The sequence below is a fragment of the Alosa pseudoharengus genome, unplaced genomic scaffold, assembly GCF_046254945.1.
Source record: "Alosa pseudoharengus isolate Yale_2024_CS ecotype anadromous, Long Island Sound unplaced genomic scaffold, YU_APseudo_1.1 YU_APseudo_1.1_scf_2, whole genome shotgun sequence".
In the NCBI taxonomy this organism is placed as follows: domain Eukaryota; kingdom Metazoa; phylum Chordata; class Actinopteri; order Clupeiformes; family Clupeidae; genus Alosa; species Alosa pseudoharengus.
This window is the reverse complement of record NW_027468663.1, coordinates 20,491,359-20,512,497: the sequence shown is the minus strand read 5'-3', so window position 1 is coordinate 20,512,497 and position 21,139 is coordinate 20,491,359. Positions and strand designations below refer to the sequence as shown.

General features: G+C 42.3%; 1 protein-coding gene across 2 annotated transcripts; it reads left to right on the top strand.

Moving 5' to 3' along the window:
- The first annotated feature begins 481 nt into the window (after positions 1-481).
- Positions 482-19,565, top strand: LOC143134044 (endophilin-A2-like). Of its 2 annotated transcripts, XM_076294107.1 has the most exons (10): positions 482-843; positions 9,216-9,284; positions 9,650-9,722; positions 9,831-9,974; positions 11,724-11,857; positions 11,999-12,157; positions 13,762-13,865; positions 16,033-16,163; positions 16,654-16,707; positions 18,510-19,565. In XM_076294107.1, exons 1-10 carry the CDS (start codon positions 799-801, stop codon positions 18,701-18,703), a joined length of 1,107 nt encoding a protein of 368 aa, XP_076150222.1. In that variant the 5' UTR covers positions 482-798; the 3' UTR covers positions 18,704-19,565. The 2 variants fall into 2 exon arrangements, with proteins under 2 accessions (XP_076150222.1, XP_076150223.1); XM_076294108.1 differs by lacking the exon at positions 16,654-16,707 and having other exon boundaries at positions 487-843.
- Positions 19,566-21,139: the final 1,574 nt, after the last annotated feature.

Sequence of the window (21,139 nt, the reverse complement as noted above, 5' to 3'; positions counted from 1 at the left end):
CTAGTGTGCCGTGAGAGATCATCAGGTGTGCCGCAGAAAATTACCCAAATGTCACTCACTGGTCCAGAAAAGCAACTGTTGCATCAAAGAATTTATAACCACATGCTTTCATTGATTGTATGATTGCACTATTTGTGGTATGCAGGCATTGTACAATGGGGCCCCATATCCAGTATTCACAGAATCATCACATATCCAGTTCATAACAACAATTAAATTAGATAGGCCTATAGTCACCTACAAATGAAACAGAGGGCGCTTGTTTTATTGAGCAGGTCTTGCATAGAAGCCATAATAAGGCCATATCTGTGTATTATTTGAAATTTTAGGCTATGGTATGTTTATTTTTTCTTCACACAGGAGTGTGCCGTGGGACATTTTAAGTGTCAAAGGTGTGCCGTGGCACAAAAAAGGTTGAAAAACACTGGTGTAGGCAATGGCATAGCCTACACCCATTTCGATTTTTGTTTTTTAGTAAATGTTATAAACTACAGAATTTATTTGAACGAACACAATACATATTGTGACATTGGTTGTCACATGTAGCCAGAAAAAACAAACTCATTTAGGCCAAGTGACCCGGAAGTGTCTTCTGTTTCGGAACCGTAACTTGATTTGCCTGGCGCCGAAGTTGAAGACGCGGAGACTAGTGCAGTGGTGAAGAAGTGGGAAAATTATCGGAAACATTGTGAAAGTTGAAAAACAATCTGCCTATCAGGCGCAGTCTTGGCTTTACAGACTAAGCTACAAGTTATCTGAGCTACGCATACAGTGGAGTTAAACAAAACTTCGGCGAAGATGTCTGTTGCTGGCTTTAAGAAACAGTTTTATAAAGCAAGTCAGGTAAGAAAAATCACTTTTCAATGTTACGTCGCAATATGTAGCTAAGCAAACTTCAACTTAATGTAGGCTATTGGCACACATTAGGCCTACGTTTGTCAACTTCTTACGCTTTAATTTCTAGTTTTTTTACATTAATGAAATGGTCAATCCACAGGCATACGTGCCTGATTAGTTGTGAAAATGTTAACGTTATGGCAACCGTGCGGGATTTTTTTGTCAAAAACTGAATGTTTCAAAGTAGCGTTAGCCTATCACCCTTATCCGTAACACCCCCAATTATCACCACTTTTGTTAAGAAATTCTAAAACAACGATGTTTTTAACACTTCAGAATAACATTTGCTAAATTAACCTTACATTTTTCAGTAGCCATAGGTGTGTAGATTTGAACAAAATCTGGTTTGGTTCTTAACGGGAGCATTTACTGCCTGAAATATCCGATTTTGTTTACCACGCTCGGAGTTATAGTGCTGGCCTGGTGGGTCGCCTATTTACCCCGTTTCAACGGCACATGAACGGTTAGACTGAGAATTCTCGTCATGAAATTAAAATTCCACTTGAGCTCCAAGCGGTTGTGTACACGCAGCCTTACAACACTGTTTACAGCTCTTCGAGTCACGGTAAAATGTAATTTTTGGTACATAGCTAATTTAGATACACCTATGGTGTGGGTGGTTGCGTTTCTTTAGGAGTCCGCCGTCTTGGTTTGTATAGAAATTGATATTAAGTGACACATACACGCAAGACGGCGGAAATACGGGACCGACGGTAATAGGGGGAGTTCCGGATAACTGCTTTGCGACCGAACTGTCCACTTGCGCAAGTCCTTAGAATTGTTTGTCGTTCTTATGCAGACTTAACGCGATTTGGGGTAGCTCTTGGTTTCATCGCTTATGTAGACACCCACCGTCCTGGCGATGTTGTAGCTAGTGAGGTGAACATGTCATATTATTATCGATAACTTGCACTGATTAAACGTTGTTTGTGTTGTCCCTGGTAGTGCATGCTCTGTTAATGCTTTGGGTTCTATCCTCTAGTCTCCTCTAGCATATGGAAGTAGCCCACACAGTAGCCTATTCTAGCTTTGCCTACAGTAGGTACAGAAGGCTGCCAACATACTGGACCACCACAATAATGTTAAGAGTGGCTATGATTAAACGTGAAGGCACATGATATCACATTTTTTGTCACCATTACATCAACACATAGGGTGACCGTTTGGACGTGTAGCCTATGAGATCAGTCTGACAAGAAAGTTGTGTAACTGATGTTTTGCCCCCCTGTGTTGATTTGTGCGCTTGTCATGCAATAGGGGTCTGTTTGGGAACAACAAAGGTAGAGGATAGTAAGCACAGAACAAAGTGTGGGCTATCCAACGCATTGTCCCTCCCTGGTCTCTGTGCTGTGTCTTTAACCTGGGTGTTGGTCCATAGGGTTAGTAATACATTGAAATGTCAAAGTTGTCAAACCAGATTCCGATGTAATGCAGTAGGCTACCTGCCTGGTTAGGAGAGATATTAGTCAACATTCTCTCTCGCTCTCTCTTTCACCTATGCACTCACTTACACACACACACACACACACACACACACACACACACACACACACACACACACACACACACACACACACACACACACACACACACACACACAAACACATACACACACACACACACACACACACAAATCTTGACAATTCTCTGTAGCCTAGCCTCTGGGAGAACTAGGATTGCTTGTTAACCCATAGAAATTCATAATTTTTTTAGGTGTATAAACACCACTAGACCATAGTGCCCCTATGAAATAGTTTTGAGTTGTTTTTGTGAAACGATCTATTTGCACGTAGCCAGTCAGGGGCCTGCTGGACAGCTGCACTGAGTTACACTGTGAGGAGTTACACAATGGAGTCAGTGTTTCAGTCCGATCTTCAGTCAAGTGCATATGAGCAACTGTACTCCCCAGATTGAGTGTCAGTGTGGGGCTGTTGGCCAGAACAGTGCCAGGTAGATCGGCTGCGCAAATAAACAGACTTCTGCACAGCCTCACCACCATCAGGCCCAGTTCTCCTGCGCTGCTTACTCTGGGTCTCATGGCTGATTTCGATCACTTGCACTGCTTCTATAAAAGGCTTGTGTTCAGATCAATGTTTGAAGATGATGTTTGCAAACAAAAAATTACTGTTCATATTGGACAGAGTGGATAGTCACTAGGCTCGCCTGGTAGAGAGGAAGCGCTATGCTTCCTTTACTCTGTGTGTGTGTGTGTGTGTGTGTGTGTGTGTGTGAGAGAGAGAGAGAAAAAGAGACCGAGAGGGAGAGGGGGGTAAGGGCCTATGCGAGTCAGTTCTGCTGATCCGAGGGAAATTTTTCTGATGAGATCTGGGGAAAGAAAATGAGAACTACGCAGAGGGAGCCATCTCAATTTTTCTAGCAGAACTGTTCCCCTTGGCAAACTTGGCGCATATAGTTATATTGTAGTTCAGAGATTTTTAGTGCCATATCCTCACCATTTTGGCCTATTTGAAATGCTATGATGAGGTACAGTCTATTCTTTTCAGAATGTCAAACTTGTTTTCAGAGCTCTTCTCTATCATGGTGTAGTGGATGGAGTATTTAAAGGCACACTATGCAGGTTTTTTAGCTTAATATGCAAGTTTTTTCGCTTAACTTACCCTCATTTAACAGCTTCAGAGTCATTGGAATGGTTATATGACTTTTTTTGATTTGAATGGTGGCCGTCTCGCTTCCCCCTAGCGCCTGTGAGCGGAAAAACTACCCTTGCAACTGTCGGCTGGCAGGCCGACGGCCTCAGTGTCAGGAAGCATAACAAGTGTAACGAATTGCTTTACTGCATTCAAATACACATACACGCCAGGCACCGGCTAGAAAAAGGTAGCGATGGAGTTTCTCAGACATTTGTCATGACAAAGCCAGCGAAAAAGAAGCAAAAACCGAGAAAAAAGTAAAGAAATTGCCAATACTGCATAGTTTACCTTTAGAGAGCAACTTGCAGGTTAACAACCACTTTTGATGCACGGTGTTGCACTATGCACATTTACATTTATTTGAGTTGAACTGCGTTTATGAACATTCCAAAACAGAATTAGGCCACGATGAGAGAGAGCCTAGCTAAGGCAGGTCAATTGAAACAATGAGGAATGATTGATCATAGCAGCAGTTGTGACACTGGTGAGGAGGAATGTAAATTCACAGGCATGTGGCTTACCTCAGCCCTGTAATTACAATACTCACAAAAAGTCAGGGATATTTGGATTTTGGGTGAAATTTCAGAATGAACCTAAAATCCACTATAACCTTTATAGGTGAACTTGAGACCTTATCTAAACTTTTGAATGCACATGACCAACAGTTCAGTGTTTTAGTACTTTCTGTACTGAAACATTAAATTTCACCCGAAAGCCAGATATCCCTTACTTTTTGTGAGTAGTGTATGTCCTGTCTGATATCAAAGAGGAAATGAGTAATGCCTGTCAGTTAGAAATGAAGTTATAAAGGAGTGGAGTGGGCATGTGTCTTGGTGAGTATACAGTTATAGAATCACCATGGAATTGTATGGAATTGTGACATATGGATATTTATTATTCATATTATTTATTTATTTATTTATTATTCATATGTCTATATTCAATGCCATTTAAAGCCGGTCATACATTGTATGATTTTGGTGTGATTTCACAGTCGGCGACCAAATTTCCAAAGTCGGACAGAAATTATGGGAGTTGTGGCGCGCTCCCGCTAACTAGATCGTTTAGGCCTGTTTCACACCGGGAACGTAGCGTGAACGTCGCGTGTCTGTTGCGTGTCAGGCAGGATAGGCTGATAGGACAGGATAGGCAATCCTATTCCTAGCGTGCACACACACTGGCCAGCGGCAAGCGGCAGGTTTCCTATTGTTCTCTATGGTTCGTCAGCGGACGGTGGCAGCGCGTAACGCTAGCATTGAAGAAGCTGAGCGTTAAACTTGGTTCAACTTTCAAAGCGCAACGCGAGTGTACTCAATTGTCAGTTTAGGCAAACCGTTTCTGTTACTTAGGAACGAGATAAAACTTATTATGGTCTGAGCGTTGCGTTACGCTTAAGCCTATGGTACGGTCCCGCGCACGCGGCACTGGTGAGCGCGTGACGAGAATTGCGTCATTTTTACAGCATGCGTCTCGTCTTTGAGTCGACCGAAATTTAAGACCATGCTTCAAAGTGACGCGTAGACTGCGCATGTGTGAAACGGAACTGCTGTAAACACTCCCCTCCAGTAGGTGGACCACATAGAAGAACAACACTTAAACGTAGAAACAAACCTAGACAGAAGAAGACTGGTTACCATAACGACGATGGAACAGCGCCTGTCCTCAGCTTGCCTGGCTTTGAGTTACGTGAGACACCACGACATGGAGTCAACTTCGACCGATGTAAAGCCACAATCCACAGATACATTCTTTAACATTATATTTAACGGTCACTTTACCATCTATGGTGTAGAACCCAAAGTATTTCAAGACACCACATTTTAGATGAGTTGGGGACGTAATTATCTGTCTGCTGGCCGTTCTGTGCGTTACCTTTGATTGTCGAAACAGGGTGGCTGCATGGGCTCATTGTGGCTAGGCCTACTGGCTATTATATTGGCTTGATTTGGTCATGAGCCCTGGATCATATAGCACTGAATGAGATGGCAAACAATAAAATAAAACTAATCATAGACTGTAGAAATGCGCTACACAGCACTAAAACCCGAATAGTTTAATTATAGTTCGACTACGGATATTTCACGTCACGTCATGTTCGAATAAAAAGTGACAGCCCTACTCCCTGCATAGAGAGCTGACATGACTTCGGATTAAATGCATCTTTTAAAAATTTGCGTATGCTGAAATCAAATCGCGAAACCCAGAGCCAATTAAAGGTATCTATCTACAACGCTCAGGCGAAACCCAGTAACACTTGCTGATCGAGATGCATTCCCGTCTGTTCCGTATATAATGCGTTATCAATAGTGATTATAATAATAAAGGGAATGTAGCCTACCTCTCCCAGGTGCAATCATTATCACCTAGCCTACTCCTGAACAATGCTGAACTCAAATCTCGAAACTCGCCTGTCAACACCGGGAAATGCGCTACACAGCACTAAAAACCGAATAGTTTATGTATAGTTCGACTACGGATATTTCACGTCATGTTTGAATAAAAAGTGACAGCCCTACTCCCTGCATAGACAGCTGACATGACTTCGGATTAAATGCATCTTTTAAAAATGAGCGTATGCTGAAATCAAATCGCGAAACCCAGAGCCAATTAAAGGTATCTATCTACAACGCTCAGGCGAAACCCAGTAACACTTGCTGATCGAGATGCATTCTCACCTGTTCCGCCCTATATAATGCGTTATCAAAGTGATTATAATAATAAAGGGAATGTAGCCTACCTCTCCCAGGTGCAATCATTATCACCTAGCCTACTCCTGAACAATGCTGAACTCAAATCTCGAAACTCGCCTGTCAACACTGGATGCATTATCATAATAATAATTGAAGGAATAACCTAGGCTACCTCTCGCTCTAAATACACCCATTATCAGTGAGACATTATACATGAACACAAATAGTTACTTCAAAACTTTTATTGACACGTCATATTTACAGGTTTTTGGTTCATACTTTTTGGTATGAGGCAGGTGTGAAGACTCAATACAAATTTAATTGAGGACATCTGTACGCACAACTCTTTCTTACCATGCTGTGTTTAGAAAAATGTCTTTACTTTGTATCGCACCAGTATTGCTGCCCTTGCACTTAGCTATAGGCTAAGTAGCCTAATAAGCAAGTAGGTTAAGCTAGTCTCTCAGCTATACCAACAGGTGTGCTGTGTGTGTTCTGGTGGATGATAAATGGAGCGATGCGATGGGCCAGCCTATCAAACTTCCCAGCAGACAGGCGAACGTACTCGTGGTGCTTTTTCCTTCATCAGCTTCCTTCGTTCAGTGCTCGCACATCCCACGTTCTTCTTTTCTTCAGGCGTTTCAGGCTTCTTTGGTGGTTGTGTCCTACTTTCAGGCTCGACGTACCGCCCCCAGTTGGTGGGGCAGAGTATCACAGTTAATCCGTAGTGCGCAGGCGCTAACCTTAACGATTTAATGCGCATTCAGGACAGCAGAAATTGGAGTATGCTTCACGTCCACGGCAAAAATGACGCACGTCATGGACACGCGCAAATGTGACGCACGACCATACCAGAGCCTTTAGGCGGGATCACATTGGCCAGCGGCAAGCGTAATGCAAGTCAGTCTTTTTCTAGTTTTGCCGTTACGACAATTGTTTTGCAAGTGTTTTAGTTGTGGCTCATGCAAATAGAGACGTGAACAATATAAAAACCAATAGTGACCTCGATCCAACACCAAACAGGAAGGGATAAAGTAGGCGACAGCCAGGGGCACTAGACCCTTGCGTGCCCCAGTAAAATCTCAAGTCCAGGTTCACCTAATTAGGGGTTTGCACGGCGTGTCATCAGATCTGGACGTTGCCATATTGGAGATACTCACCTCATTAGAAAGCATTAGGCACTGAAGTAAATCCCTAACATCGTCAAGGGAAATGGTTAATTATTGCCGTGTTTTAGGTTGTACCAATAGGTCAGACTGAGAAAAACATCTGGTGTAGGTATCGACTTCCAAAAGTTATTAAAAAACAGGGAGAAAGGAGAATAATGCCAGAAGTTATCGGAGGAAGTGGGGCGCTTGTGGTTGAACTTGGTACTGCGTCTCCCTCACCCATATGGATCTGCGCTGCCAATAAACCGTAATTTCTCGAAATATCGCACCTTTTCTTGTGGTCCAAGTCCTGCCCTATATGCTTTCATATTCAGACGGATTTTGATTAGCTTTTCTGTTGTTTAGACACGGCTACAATCACGTAAGATATCCAAAGTGCATAATACTCCATTGAAAAAGGAAGATATAGGATGTATGGATGGCCATTACAATGACTAATATAACTCAATGACCAATATAACTAGCTTATCTTAGATTAACTAGCTGAACAGCACAGGTGACCACTAGGCTATACTGCATAATTTCATGGAGTGCTGAAATGTACACTATTTTTGACCATTTCTGAATTGTGAAACTCAGCAAATGCTTTGTGGTTGTGGACTTATTGCAGTATCATCATAACTAGTCCACCTGTGTGTGCACAGTAAAAATTCTGAAGCGCAAAATAATTTAGGCTACAGCACAAATATTTCCATCCATATATAAAAAAAATAATTAAGGCTAAACTTTGAATTTCTTTTCAAAGTGCACCAGATTAATGCATTTAAATGTTAAAATATACCAAATCTTCTTACAGGGGAGCATGCCCCCGGACACCCCAAAGGTGCTTGTGGCCCAGTGCAGCTCTAGATCTAGTGACGCCCCTGGTGACAGCTGTAACCTTTTCAGGGGTTTCATCAGGTCCCTTGCCACAGGTGCATTAATCAAGCACCATGCAGTCTGCATTTATAATCTAGGGACCTGATGAAACCCATGAATATGATAATTTGTTATTTTGTTTTTTATAAATTAGTCGGCTATTCCACATGATAGAACAAATCTATATTGTTTAGGGATGTCACGCAGAAACACAAAAATGTTTTCTTATTATTTATAATTTGAGTTCCTGTGGATATCTATTGCACGATGGGAAATATTTTTTTGCAGTTAGTTGCAGTCTAGGGTCTAGACCCTGCAAGATCCCTAGTCGTTGGAAAATCATAGTCTGTGACTTAACTTTAGATGTGAGAGGGTCTGAAACTGTAGTCTTTCAAAAATGTTTTCAAATCTTTAAAAAGTCTTTCAGTGTAAGGAGGGCTTTCAAAAATAGGCAGTATAGCTCATGATCCTAGCCTATCAACAATGTTACATAGTGCAATATCAAGTGTTCCGGGCATGTTTTGGCATTGTTAGAGACTTTCTTCTCTGTAATACAAGTTATTGTAGCATCAAAGTGAGTTTAAAGCCTTTATTGTAAGGTAAAAGAATTGTGTTGCTTTATGGCATCATCCTTGCAAATTATTCTTGTTAATTCACCACTTGTGCTAACATATGGAAGATGGCATATTTATCATGCATTACTTACTTATGTTAACAAGAAGAGATTGGGAGCTGTAACCTGCTTTTGCTTTTGGCATGAAAGACTTTAAAAACATGCTGTCTTTCATTCCAATCCATATTGAATCAGAGACCCATTTGTCAAATTGCCAGGTGGTTTCAGCAATCAACAATCTTACACTGTGTTTATCGCTCTCTCTCTCTGTCTCTCTCTCTCTGTCTCTCTCTCTCTCTCTCTCTCTCTCTCTCTCTCTCTCTCTGAACTTATGTAGAAGGTCAGTGAGAAAGTGGGGACCGCAGAAGGAACCAAACTCGATGAAGACTTCAAAGACCTTGAGCGTGTACGTGGTGACCCATGACGAACACTTGATAACACTGTCTTTCCCAGATGATGTTGCCAATCGTAGCAGCCTAGAGCCACTAAACAGAATCAAATTTGAACATTCCCTAAACATTTTACTATGTTACTATAATATTCTAATATTTACTTTCATATTGCTAAAGATATCAAGTGGATGCACACATTACTTGAATTCATTCATCTGCTATTTAATTAAGAGAGCTGCTGTTGATAGCTGTATTGACCAGTGACATCCATGGCAGCTTTGTAGATGGATAATCAAATGTAATCATATTTCTGCCATTTAGAGTTGGGTTTCAGAAAGGAAATTGAGAAATTGCTTAACTCTTTGTACTCGTTTAACAGAAGGCAGACATCACAAGCAAAGCCATACAGGATGTCCTCGCTAAAACCACAGAGTTCCTCCAGCCGAACCCAGGTGAAATGCACTCCTGTTGCCTTTATACGCTCTCCATTTCGATCTCCCATCCTCTGTCCTGCGTCCTCTGTCCTGCATCCTCTGACCCCTGATTGTCTTGTGCCGCAGCATCTCGGGCGAAGCTTTCCATGATGACCTCCGTTTCGAAAATCCGGGGCCAGGCCCGCAGCACAGGCTACCCACAGGCAGAGGGGCTTCTGGGAGAATGTATGATGAAGTACGGCACTGAGATGGGAGCCAGCACCAACTTTGGTAAGGGGACAGAGAGAGAGAGACTGAGACTGTGACTGTGACCCATCTATACCAAGTAATGGCAAATGTTTTGTATTGGTTCTCTTTTGCGCTCAAACATGAAGATGATTGGGGATTGGATTTTGACAGAGGGCATTAGGGGTGTAACGGTTCATGTATTCGTATTGAACCGAAACGGTACGGGCGTCACGGTTCGGTGCATGAATTTACACGGAGAATACACGTATAAAAATACATAAAACTCGTGTGCGGATTAATTAATGTCATGCGCAATTACTGTTAAGTAGCGAGAGTTACGCGAGTTCTTTAGCGACACCTAACGCTAATCTGTAGCCTCGCCTTAGCTCTGAAGCTCTGATTGGCGCCTATGTTTTTTTGTCAGGTCGTCGGTCGATTCAGTCAGTCATTAGCAGCACTAAGGTTAGACCCACAAGAGTTCGAGGATCCGCTAGTCTCTTTAAGATCGCAAGTTTGAGAACTTAGTTAGTACAGGCGAAAGAGTGGTGGATAAGATGAAACTGTGTGTCGGCGTTGTTCAGCAGTTGTTGGGTATGTGAGTGGAAAAAATGCTACACATATTCGAAGCCATCACCCAGATGATGTAGGCTACCAATCACTGAAACGAGGGGAAAAAACTTCCCCTGCGCTTCAGCAGCCTTTGGATACACATACAAATAGGGCCAAAACCTATGGCTTAAATTAAATTATTTCGTAATGACAGAAAGCTATGTAAATCGCGTGGTAATTACCTTTATGTTGGGGTAACTTGTAACTTCTCACATGAGGTTCTGGTAGTGTTAAGTGCATAGAGTAAAATAAAGTGACAACGCTAACCAGGCTAATAAACAAACCATGCTACGGTGAGTTAACGTCAAAGGGCAAAGTCACGTGACTTCTAGTTGTAGTCTGTGTATGAAATGAAAGGAGCAATTTCGTTTTTTTTTTTTTTTAAACTGTTGACTGAAAATAGTGTGATATTTTCACAGTTAGTAGGCTAGATTATTACTTTACACACAATAAAAAAAATATTGAGGCAAATTGTAGACCCTTCCATATACAACTAAACACAGATGTTGAAGGTCTTGCTTAAGTGGATTTTTAAAAATATTTTTTCTATGTAATTTGCACTTTCAGAAATAAGAGATGCTGTAGGCCCAGTTTTATAGCTGATTGTCTTATTTTGTTTACAAGTTACAGATGGAGTCTGGGTACTTATTGTACTGTTTAGCCTACATCTTACACACTTCAGGCTGTTGCAGATAGCTCAGGGAAGAGACTGTATGACACTAGGTGGTACAGCCTGAGACATGTACAAAAAAAAATACTTTCTGCATTTTTGTTTTGCTTTTCCCTCCATTGTACCGAACTCGTACCGAACCGTGATGTCCGAACCGAGGTATGAACCGAACCGTGACTTCTGTGTACCGTTACACCCCTAGAGGGCATGCATGATTTCAGACAGTAGTGTCTGTAGCACTGAAGCTATGAGCGCCAACCCTACAGGGCCTCAATGCCATCAGTCTTTTTTTCTGAGCTGCAGCTTGCTCTCTTTTAAATGCCCCACATTTTTGTTCCGAGACATTATATGCTTGAATGGAATTGATGTCATGATGTACAGTATATCAAATGGCTTTTCTGCAGCTCTGTCACAAGATTAAATGAGTTGAAGTGAAGTTTCTTAACTTCATAAACAACCCAGCCTTGCTGTATTAATAGGATATTATGTTGTCTTTGCCTCATGTATCTTAGGGGGTGCTCTCCTTGAGGTTGGCGAGTCAATGAGGAGATTGGCTGAGGTGAAGGACTCTTTGGATATTGATGTCAAGCAGAACTTCATTGACCCGTTCCAGACCCTAGTGGACAAAGACCTGAAAGACATTCAGGTGCAGAGTTGGGATTGAGTCTTTGTACTTTTATCGACTGTTCATGTCCATCTTTGTGTAAACCTCAGGGGAGGAAAAAAAAGTAGATGCGAGTACAATTGACTAACTGTCCGGCTCTGTTTACTGCTCATGTCCTCACAGCATCACCTGAAGAAGATGGAGAGCAGGCGGCTGGACTATGATTACAAGAAAAAGCGCCAAGGGAAGATCCCGGACGAGGAGCTCCGTCAGGCGATGGAGAAGTTTGAGGAGTCCCGCGAGGCAGCAGAGAGCAGCATGCACAACCTGCTGGAGACTGACGTAAACACACACACACACACACACACACACACACACACACACACACACACACACACACACACACACACACACACACACACAGACAGACACACAGAGAGAGAGAGAATATGTATGTATCAATTGCATTGGACGTTAATGCATATTTGTTCATGTAAATCACTGACGTGACCTGCCAAGCCTTCTGAGGAATGATCCTAGACTGACTTCCACAAATCTGTGTTCAGCTTCATGTGGACTTGGACCGAAGGATCATGATGCTCTACGGGGTAAACCCCCAGTGCATCTAGTCTGTTTAAAAATACTCTGACACAATGACACTGCGTCCATTCTGAATTGGAGGGGCAGCCGTGGCCTACTGGTTAGGGCTTCGGGCTTGTTGCCTGTTCGATCCCTGACCAGTAGGAAAAATGTCGGCGGGGGAAGTGGTTGAGCACTGCTCTCCCATGCCCACATCCACAGCTGAACTGTGAAGTGAAGCTGTGCACCTTGAGCAAGGCACCTAACCCCTCACTGCTCCCTGAGCGCTGCTGTAGCAGGCAGCTCACTGCTCTGGGTTAGTGTGTGCTTCACCTCACTGTGTGTTCACTGTGTGCTGTGTGTGTTTCACTAATTCACGGATTGGGATAAATGCAGAGACCAAATTTCCCTTACAGGATCAAAAGAGTATATATACTTATACTTATACTTAATTGTTCCGTGAAGTTTCACGTGAGCGTATGCAGTCCATACAAGACCTGCTGCAGTGGGTGCACGAGAGCGCTGGGAAACAGAGCCACTATGGTGTGACGAAGGGAAATGAGATTTCAGGACCGGGAAATGAGCTTTAACAGATTGTCTTGTCCGTGAGAGCTCAACAGTGGAGAAGCTGTGGCTATTTAAAAAGAAGTTCTGAAGTCATCTGGCCCAGTAGGTGACCCTGGGGAACAGAAGTAGCTGAAAGTGAGTGGATTTGAGCAGCTGCCAGCCCTCACGCCCTGGACCAGTCTGAGACAGTGCTGGGAGTAGGTAGAATCAGACATTCATTTGCAGCTGAATGCCAGGATGCCAGGATTTTAAAAAAAGGGGTTTTGTGATTAAGGCATCTGTCGTTTCCAGGATGCAGAGGTCATTAAAACACCTCTCTGACTCACTGTTATCGTCATAGATGCGTGTTTTGGAAATGTAAGGTTGTTTGATGGTCGTAAGCTTAATGAATGATCAGTACGCTTTTGCATGGTCCAGTTCTTTTGTCAATTTCCTCCTCATCTGGTCTAATGGAAATCAATTGGTTTCAGTTAGTTGATTGCTATACCTTGGAGTGAGTATGTATAATTAATGTGGAAGGTCCTTGATCGTTCCCTTCCCAGTACCTTCATATTTGATGGAGGATGGAGTAGTAGTAGCCAGTCCAAATTGTGACTGCTGTTTCTGAGAATCCACATAGCCAGCCTGACATAGCCAGCCTGATTTGTATTTACATGTGGGACTCAAAGAGTGTTTGTTTTCACAAAACAATTTTGAATAAAGATACACAAATAGCTTTCACGTCAGCAGTTTGATTTGTGATGTGGGGAAGAGGTTATGTATTGTGTGTGTTTTGTAATAATGTGTGTGTGTGTGTGTAGTCTGAACAGGTCAGTCAGCTGGCAGCCCTGGTGGATTCCCAGCTGCAGTATCACAAACAAGCCACTCAAGTCCTGGAGGAGCTTACTGAAAGGATGAGGGAAAGGTAAGAATCCTCTCTCTCCCGGTCACACACACACACCAGAGGTGGGACCAAGTCACTGTTTGGCAAGTCACAAGTAAGTCCCAAGTCTTAGCAGTCAAGTCCAAGTCAAGTCCGAAGTAAAGACAGAGAAGGGCAAGTCGAGTCCAAGTCCAAGTCACATCAAAGTCGAGTCCAAGTCCAAGTCCCAATCTTTTTCAAGTCCTGAACAAGTCATCAGGTACTCTTCACTTAATGTCATTGTTAGACTATCGGTCATAATTTTAACACATCAATCTAATCTACAGTATTTTTAAAATACAGATTAAAATATGTTCAATGTTTCTGTCTTGAAATCTTTTACGATATATGCATGCCCACACCTGTGAAATATACGCATGAGTATACCTGAGTAATCTGTACGAAACGGATAGCTACATGACACTCAGCACAGCAGCAAATATATATTGTTTTTCCAAATTGCGGCGTCCACTGTAAGGATGAGTAATAATTTGACTGATGGCATTTCACTGAGCTAGGCCACAGATTTGCCTGCAAACAATGTATTAGGCTGTCTGCCAGTGGCGACTCATAAACTAAGCTAAGGTCATGGTTAATGATTACAATAAATGGTGACGAGAAGAATCGTCACATAGGCTACATTAGTAAATTGCTGCGGTTAAATATTTTATGTTTTTATTAGGGCAATCAAACGATTAAAAAAATAACTAATTAATCTCATATTTTGAAATGAATTAATCTAGATTAATTGTGATTAAAAAGTAAAAAGCTTCTTATATGGCATTTTAAATACGGCATAAGTCACAATATTACTGAGTAACCAACCACAAAGGTAAAAGTAAAATACTTCTATATTATTTAAATGATAATAATGACACAGTAATTTTGTTTTAAAGTATTATTTTTTTAAATACTACACATGTGATGCTGTTTAACTCATTTGTAAATGGTGCACTGTCACTTTAAGCCCATTGTGTGCCACTGTCCACATGTTCTCCTAATGATATTTTTTTTACCAGCTCCATTCAAATATAGCTATGGCTAGTCCACAAACTGTAGCACAATGTTAACAATGATAAGCAGGATATTAATTTGGCACAAAAAGCTTTCATTCCTTTGGAAATAAAAGCATGTAATGACATGATGCTTGCTAGACATTTTCTGTTTGCAATTAAAAGTGAATTATGAGCCTGGTAGCCAGTAGCCACCTAGCTAAGTGGAATGCGTTTCAATCAGCATAATATCATGTGCTTCATGTAAACGAATTATTGAAGACTCACCAGTTCCATTACACAAAGGCAAAGACAACTCATATTCTTGTCCTTTTTCCAAATCACAGTCAGTTCAGCCAATGTCAAAGTGCCCTGGCTCTCACAGTTTAAAACAGTAGTGAGAGCCGGATAAATCCGCAATTTCCTCTAATCTCGTTTTTGTTGCCTTCATGATTTCCTTTTATACGTTTCTTATATTTAAAAGGAGATATCAATCATGATCAACAATGATAAGCCAGCTGAAACCTGCCACTCTTTTCTCTCCCTTTCGTGCGTGCTGATACGCATTCTCAATTAAATGGCGTAGGCGGCTAGCATACATTTAAGAAAAGTATCATCTTTATGTAACATGCTGTTGGGGCATTTTGACATTGTAAACGTTCTCTAACAAGAATGCAAATCAGTTTGCAGTAAAGCTACTATTTATTTAATGTTGGTCCTTCCTCTGTCTCTTGGTGCCCTACACAGTGTGTGATGCATGTGCAGCAGCACTGATCACTGTGCTCTGCCCGCTTGTGTTCACTATGTGTTTTGTTTTTTTCGTCACGGAAGTGAAAGCATCTTTGGGGTGACTGGTCCACGATCAGGACATTTATTTTTTGACTCGAGACATGTCAAGTCATTACAACACAAAGAGGAAAAGTCTGAGTCAAGTCTCGAGTGAATAGTATTCAAGTCCAAGTCGAGTCGCAAGTCATGCCGAATTTTATCAAGTCACGTCTGAAGTCATTAAAATTATGACTCGCGTCTGACTCGAGTCCAAGTCATGTGACCCCGAGTCCACATCTCTGACAGACACACACACACGCACACGCGCGCACACACACACACACACACACAGTCTGACCGGGAGAACCACAACAAAGTACACAAAACAAGTGTGTGTGTGTGTGTGGCAGGGTGAACGAGGCGCAGTCCCAGCCCCGTCAGCCCCGTGCTGTGCAGCCCAGGCCGGCCTACAGCTACTCAGAAGAGGATACCTCCAACGGGGGCTACGCCCCCACGGCTGCATCGCCCACTTACGCTCCAGGTAACCATCCGCAGCAGCCACTCTCTCCTACTGTCTCTCACACACGTCTCTCCGCAGGGCATTAGCCATTGGGGAATTAGTGGACAGCTGGACCCTCATTCCCTGCCTGGCTGTATTGCATTCTTATACAACTCTATTTCCAGGTTGCGATTCTCACTGATCAAAACAAGCTGTTTAAAGTGTACATTTTCCATAATGCTACTTTGAGTTGCTTTTAGCTTTCATTTTATATGTTCATAACTGTTATAAGTAGGGATCTGATGGGTCACCCTTTTTATTTTCATTCTACCGTGGTGACTTGAATAGCATTAAAAGGCTTCCTTTGAAGATTAGCATACAGGTTACATGTTCTCTCCATAAAAATAAACTCTTTCTGAATGCCTTAGCTCTGATGGGGACATTAACGTGAGTTGAGGTGTTGTGTTTGGCAGCACATTTGAAATGTGTTTTTGTGTATGTGTTAATGTGTTTCCCCCCTCCATGGGCACAGGGTACATGGGGGCAGCACCTCCCTCCTTCAACAGAAGCTCTGTGCGCCAGCGCTGTGAGTGCCCCACACCGGCCCATGATGACCACGAAAGGACTGCAGGTTCTCATCAGACAGGCAGTGACACAGGCTTTATCATTCACAGTCGATTGGCTACAGCAATAATAATAATAAAATGATTCATCAATTGTCAGAAAGGATAGCCAAATTGCAATGGGGACGAGTTATTGGTTTTACAGAGGTGAGAACCTTTTAAACCTTTAAAATATCTTCCAGAATGAAGCCAAATTCCACTTGCCTGTCTGATTCAGACCTGATGCAGCAGTCCGGTGAAAAGGATTAGAAAGGACTCTCTCTCTCTCTGTGTGTGCGTGTGTGTGTGAACTTGCAGCGTTACATAATTGACATTTTCATTTCATTGCATGACAAAGCTGCTATGTTATATCTGGTTCACACACACACACACACACAGGTGAATAGTACTGCTGTGGGAGTGGCTGCCACCTCTCTGTTATTCTTTCACTGGTATGCAAACCATCTGACCTGACTCCCCCCTGGGGCCTGCCTGCCCTGGGACATCAGGAACTCATTACGAAGGCTGCAGCAGTTGCATGGAGTCAAACGACTCATCTCGCACATCAAACCCCCAATGGTATCTACACCTCAAAGATGGACCTGTAGTTCTTGCTGTTATGGAGATAGGCCACTGATGACTATTAATCATAGTTTTCATATGCTACATGAAGTTGTACATTATTTGAACTACTTGTTCAGAAGAAAGAATGAAGGCCAACTGATTTTAAGTTCTAACAGCCGGGCTACACCAGATGCACAATTAAAGCGCTCTGTTCATAAAAATAGTTTTAGAAGACGGGTCTAATTTCTTTGAATGTTTGTGCCGCTATCACATCTGGTGTAGCATGCCTGCGCTGGTGTAGCATGCCTGTGAGTTTCAGGCTTTTCCACATGGGAAGGGTGGAGACAGTTTGACAAATTGCAGGAAAAGAAAATGGAGGGGAAAGGAAAAAAGAGGAGAGGAAACATAAGGCTTACAGAGAAAGTCCATTCTATTCACTCCGTTTTCCATCGGGCCCAAAGAAACTTGAGCTCTAGGAATTTTAAACCCAGACTGTAGACATTATCCACATATCTGAACATCTTTACAGTAGGCTATAAAACAGTGGAGTCTGCAAGCGTGTGTGTGTGTGCTAGTGTTTTGCATGTGGACTGGACACACTCTGGCCGTTTTATAGCAGGCTTTGTGAAGAGACCATGTGTGTCACTTGTCACATCCCAGCATGACTGACTGACATTTAAATGTTGGAGGGGTCTCAGTCACTGGCTTTATAGACCTGAGCTGTCATTCGGATTGGCTAAGCTCTTTCCAATCACGCTTGCTGTCCATCACACTGCTGTGTCTGGTCACCTGCAATAGCGAAAGGAGCAAACAGAGATTCAAGTGACTAAATGACCTCCTCATTGTTATGGATTGTTGCCTTTTCTCTTACCCATAGCTGCTCATATTTGTGCTGTAATGTCATAAATGTGGGCATGCAAAAAGGTTCTAAAATAGGTTCCATCCCATAGCAACACCCCTGTTCTAAAATACATTGTTGGTGATGGCCGGTGTGGGCGAATGTTAAACTGTCTTGACTCTTTTATTCCTTTAATCCAGCCTATTTGGAGAAAGGGCTTCAGCACCCTCCCATATTCCACTTGTGTTTTTCTGTCTCTTCTCTCTCTCTGTGCCCCTCCCTCACCTCTCCTCCTCACCTCTCCTCTCCTCCTCTCCTCTCCACCCCTCCATCATGTCCGCTCTCACTGTCTCGTTTTGTGTCCTCCCCTTTTGTCTCTTATAGCGACAGAGCCGCCATGCTGCAAGGCCCTGTATGACTTTGATCCAGAGAATGCCGGCGAGCTGGCCTTCCAGGAGGGGGACGTTATAACGCTGACCAATCAGATCGACGAGAACTGGTTCGAGGGCTTGTTGCGTGGCCAGTCAGGTTTCTTCCCCTGCAACTATGTGGAGGTGGTGGTGCCTCTGCCACGCTAATGGAGAGAGAGTGGTGGAGGAGGGGAGTGGGAGGAGGAGTGGAGGTTGGAGGTGTACATCCTATTATATCTGCACTTTGCCTCTTCAAAGACAAAACATTACAATCCCAAAAAATATCTGTAACTATTGGTGTCTTTTCATGAACAAAATGTCGTTTGATGTTTTTAGTGACGTGGGTGAGCGTATTTTGCACCAATGTTAACCAATATTAAGTGTCACCTGAAATGTTCAGCAATATTTTGCCATTTATTACTTTTACATGCTGCTATTATTTCTTGCGAGTTGGCTTATCATTCTTTATTTACACTCTTGTTTTTTTTTTTTTCAAAACACTTTTAGTATGTATCTAATTTCTAACTCACACCTGCACTACTGTTCATCCTCTCATCCTTTTTTGCAAATGACTACCTCCCTCTAGTGGCCAAATTTAAAAGTGCAGCAGGGACGTAGACTCACAACAGGAAAACAATGAGCAGCTGTCTAATAATTTACTCATTCACATGACTCAGCGTCACAACTCTGCGTCTCCGTACACTGTACAGTTGCTACAGATTTTGTGACACCACTCTGTATTGCAGATTTTATCTTATATAGAGAGTCAGATGTGTGTTTGGTGTATTTTTTTAAAAATAGTTAGTCTTGAAAGCGAAGTAACACTACTTGAGAATTGGTTAGGAAATAATAACCTGGTTAAATGTAGTCTCTGTTACCTTGAGTTGGTCAGTTAGACAGTGGTGGGAATGAGTCTGTCCTTCTCAGCCGGAGTGACTCACGCCCCCTCTGGGTGCTGCAGTGTTTGACTGCGTCCGGCGTGGCCTGCGTCTGGCGTGACCTGCGCCTGCTGCTCCTGCTGCTGCAAGACCGCAGCTCCTATCAGAATCAGAATGCAAGCAGGCTGAGTCACAGCAGAGCAGCTGCTGTAGTTTAATTTCTCTCTCTCTCTCTCTCTCTTTCACACTTTGCCTGTACTCTCTCTTTTTTGCTCTTGTGTGCTTTTTTGAGCAAGGAGGCAAAGCACACAAAACAAGTGGATAAAAGCAAAACAGAAAGGAGATGGTGGAAATGGTTTATGCAGCTTTTTTTTTTTTTGACAATCCACATCAGCATTTTTATGAAGGGACTAAGAGGACAGAGCTTAGGTAGATTGAGAAAGCAGAACAAGCTTTTTGGAGAGCCATGATTTCAGGCTGTTTGAATGAATCCCATGCGTGATCAGTCAGCCCCCTCTGCTCCAGGTCCCCTGTTTTTAGTATGAATATGAGCTTCTCTCCTGCCCTGCTCTCTGTTCATGGCCAAATAAGCTTCATTGGTGTAGCTTTCCCACAGCACTGCCAGTGGCCTTGTGAAAATGATAATTTGACACTCAAATAATATGTTGGTGAATGACAATAGAAAGGGAATAGGAAGCAAGGCAGAGCCTCTGTTTCCGCTATTTAGCCTTCTCATTTCTGAACATTTTGAGCTTTAGAACATTTGTCTTATCATTAGGGACACACTTAACCTAACCTAAATGTTTACATATGTCCCTATTGTTATTTATGCTGTGTGTGTGTGTGCGTGCGTGCATGCGCGTTTGTTTGATTTGTGTTTGTTTGATTTGTGTGTGTGTGTTTGTTTTCTGTGTTTTTTTCTAAAGTGATCAATATCATCTCAGAGCTTGCTCAGCATGTAGTTGGCTTTTAAATACACCTTGCAGTTTATGCTTGCCTGCATGTTTCTGCATGTATCTGCAAGGCCTTTGGCATGCGTCTGTTTCAGCAGTTGTGCTGTTCTTCTCAGTAATGCCATAAAACCATAGGGAAGTGCAGATGATGGGTCTCACTCTGGTTATTTGGTACACCGCTCTTTATATTAGCAGGAAATCAGCTTAAAGGGTCCTGGGTTGAAGGTTGTTTTCATTATGCTGTAGACTTTTCAGATGTCTTATAATGTGAAAAAACTGAAAACCACTCATGATTTACATGTATGACCACACTAAACCCAAGTACTTGCATGCTGATACTAGGGTAATGTTATAGGTATTACACTTTTGTGGGGACCATAACATTTTATTAAACAGTTAAACAACATCCAAATGTTGTGTATGTATTTAGCATTCCTGGATACTTTATTAATGACAATGTTACATAGAAAATGTTATTCATGTTACTAATGATTATGTTCACTATAGCTGTGGTATGTTTTGGTTGCACAGATATTTGTAGGCTACAATCTGTGAAATGTTTTTATTTACACATTGTATAGGGGCAATTTAATCATGAAATAAATAAATTAAATGTCTTGATTATACTTAACTTGTTAGTTTATTCTGTCCAGGCTGTCACTAAATTAAATGTTTTGTTAAGAAATAAGAAAATCTAATTTATATGATTTAAGAAACGCTCAGGTATACTGTAGGCTACGCGCAAGGTGTTACTGCCTTTTACGAATACCTTT

What these genes read in the sequence shown, in the direction of transcription:
- LOC143134044 (XM_076294107.1), top strand. Translation starts at nt 799, where the DNA reads ATGTCTGTTGCTGGCTTTAAGAAACAGTTTTATAAAGCAAGTCAG. An exon ending in ACTTCAAAGACCTTGAGCGT is followed by an intron (nt 9,285 to 9,649) that starts GTACGTGGTGAC and finishes CTCGTTTAACAG; the next exon opens with AAGGCAGACATCACAAGCAA. An exon ending in ACTGAAAGGATGAGGGAAAG is followed by an intron (nt 13,866 to 16,032) that starts GTAAGAATCCTC and finishes TGTGTGTGGCAG; the next exon opens with GGTGAACGAGGCGCAGTCCC.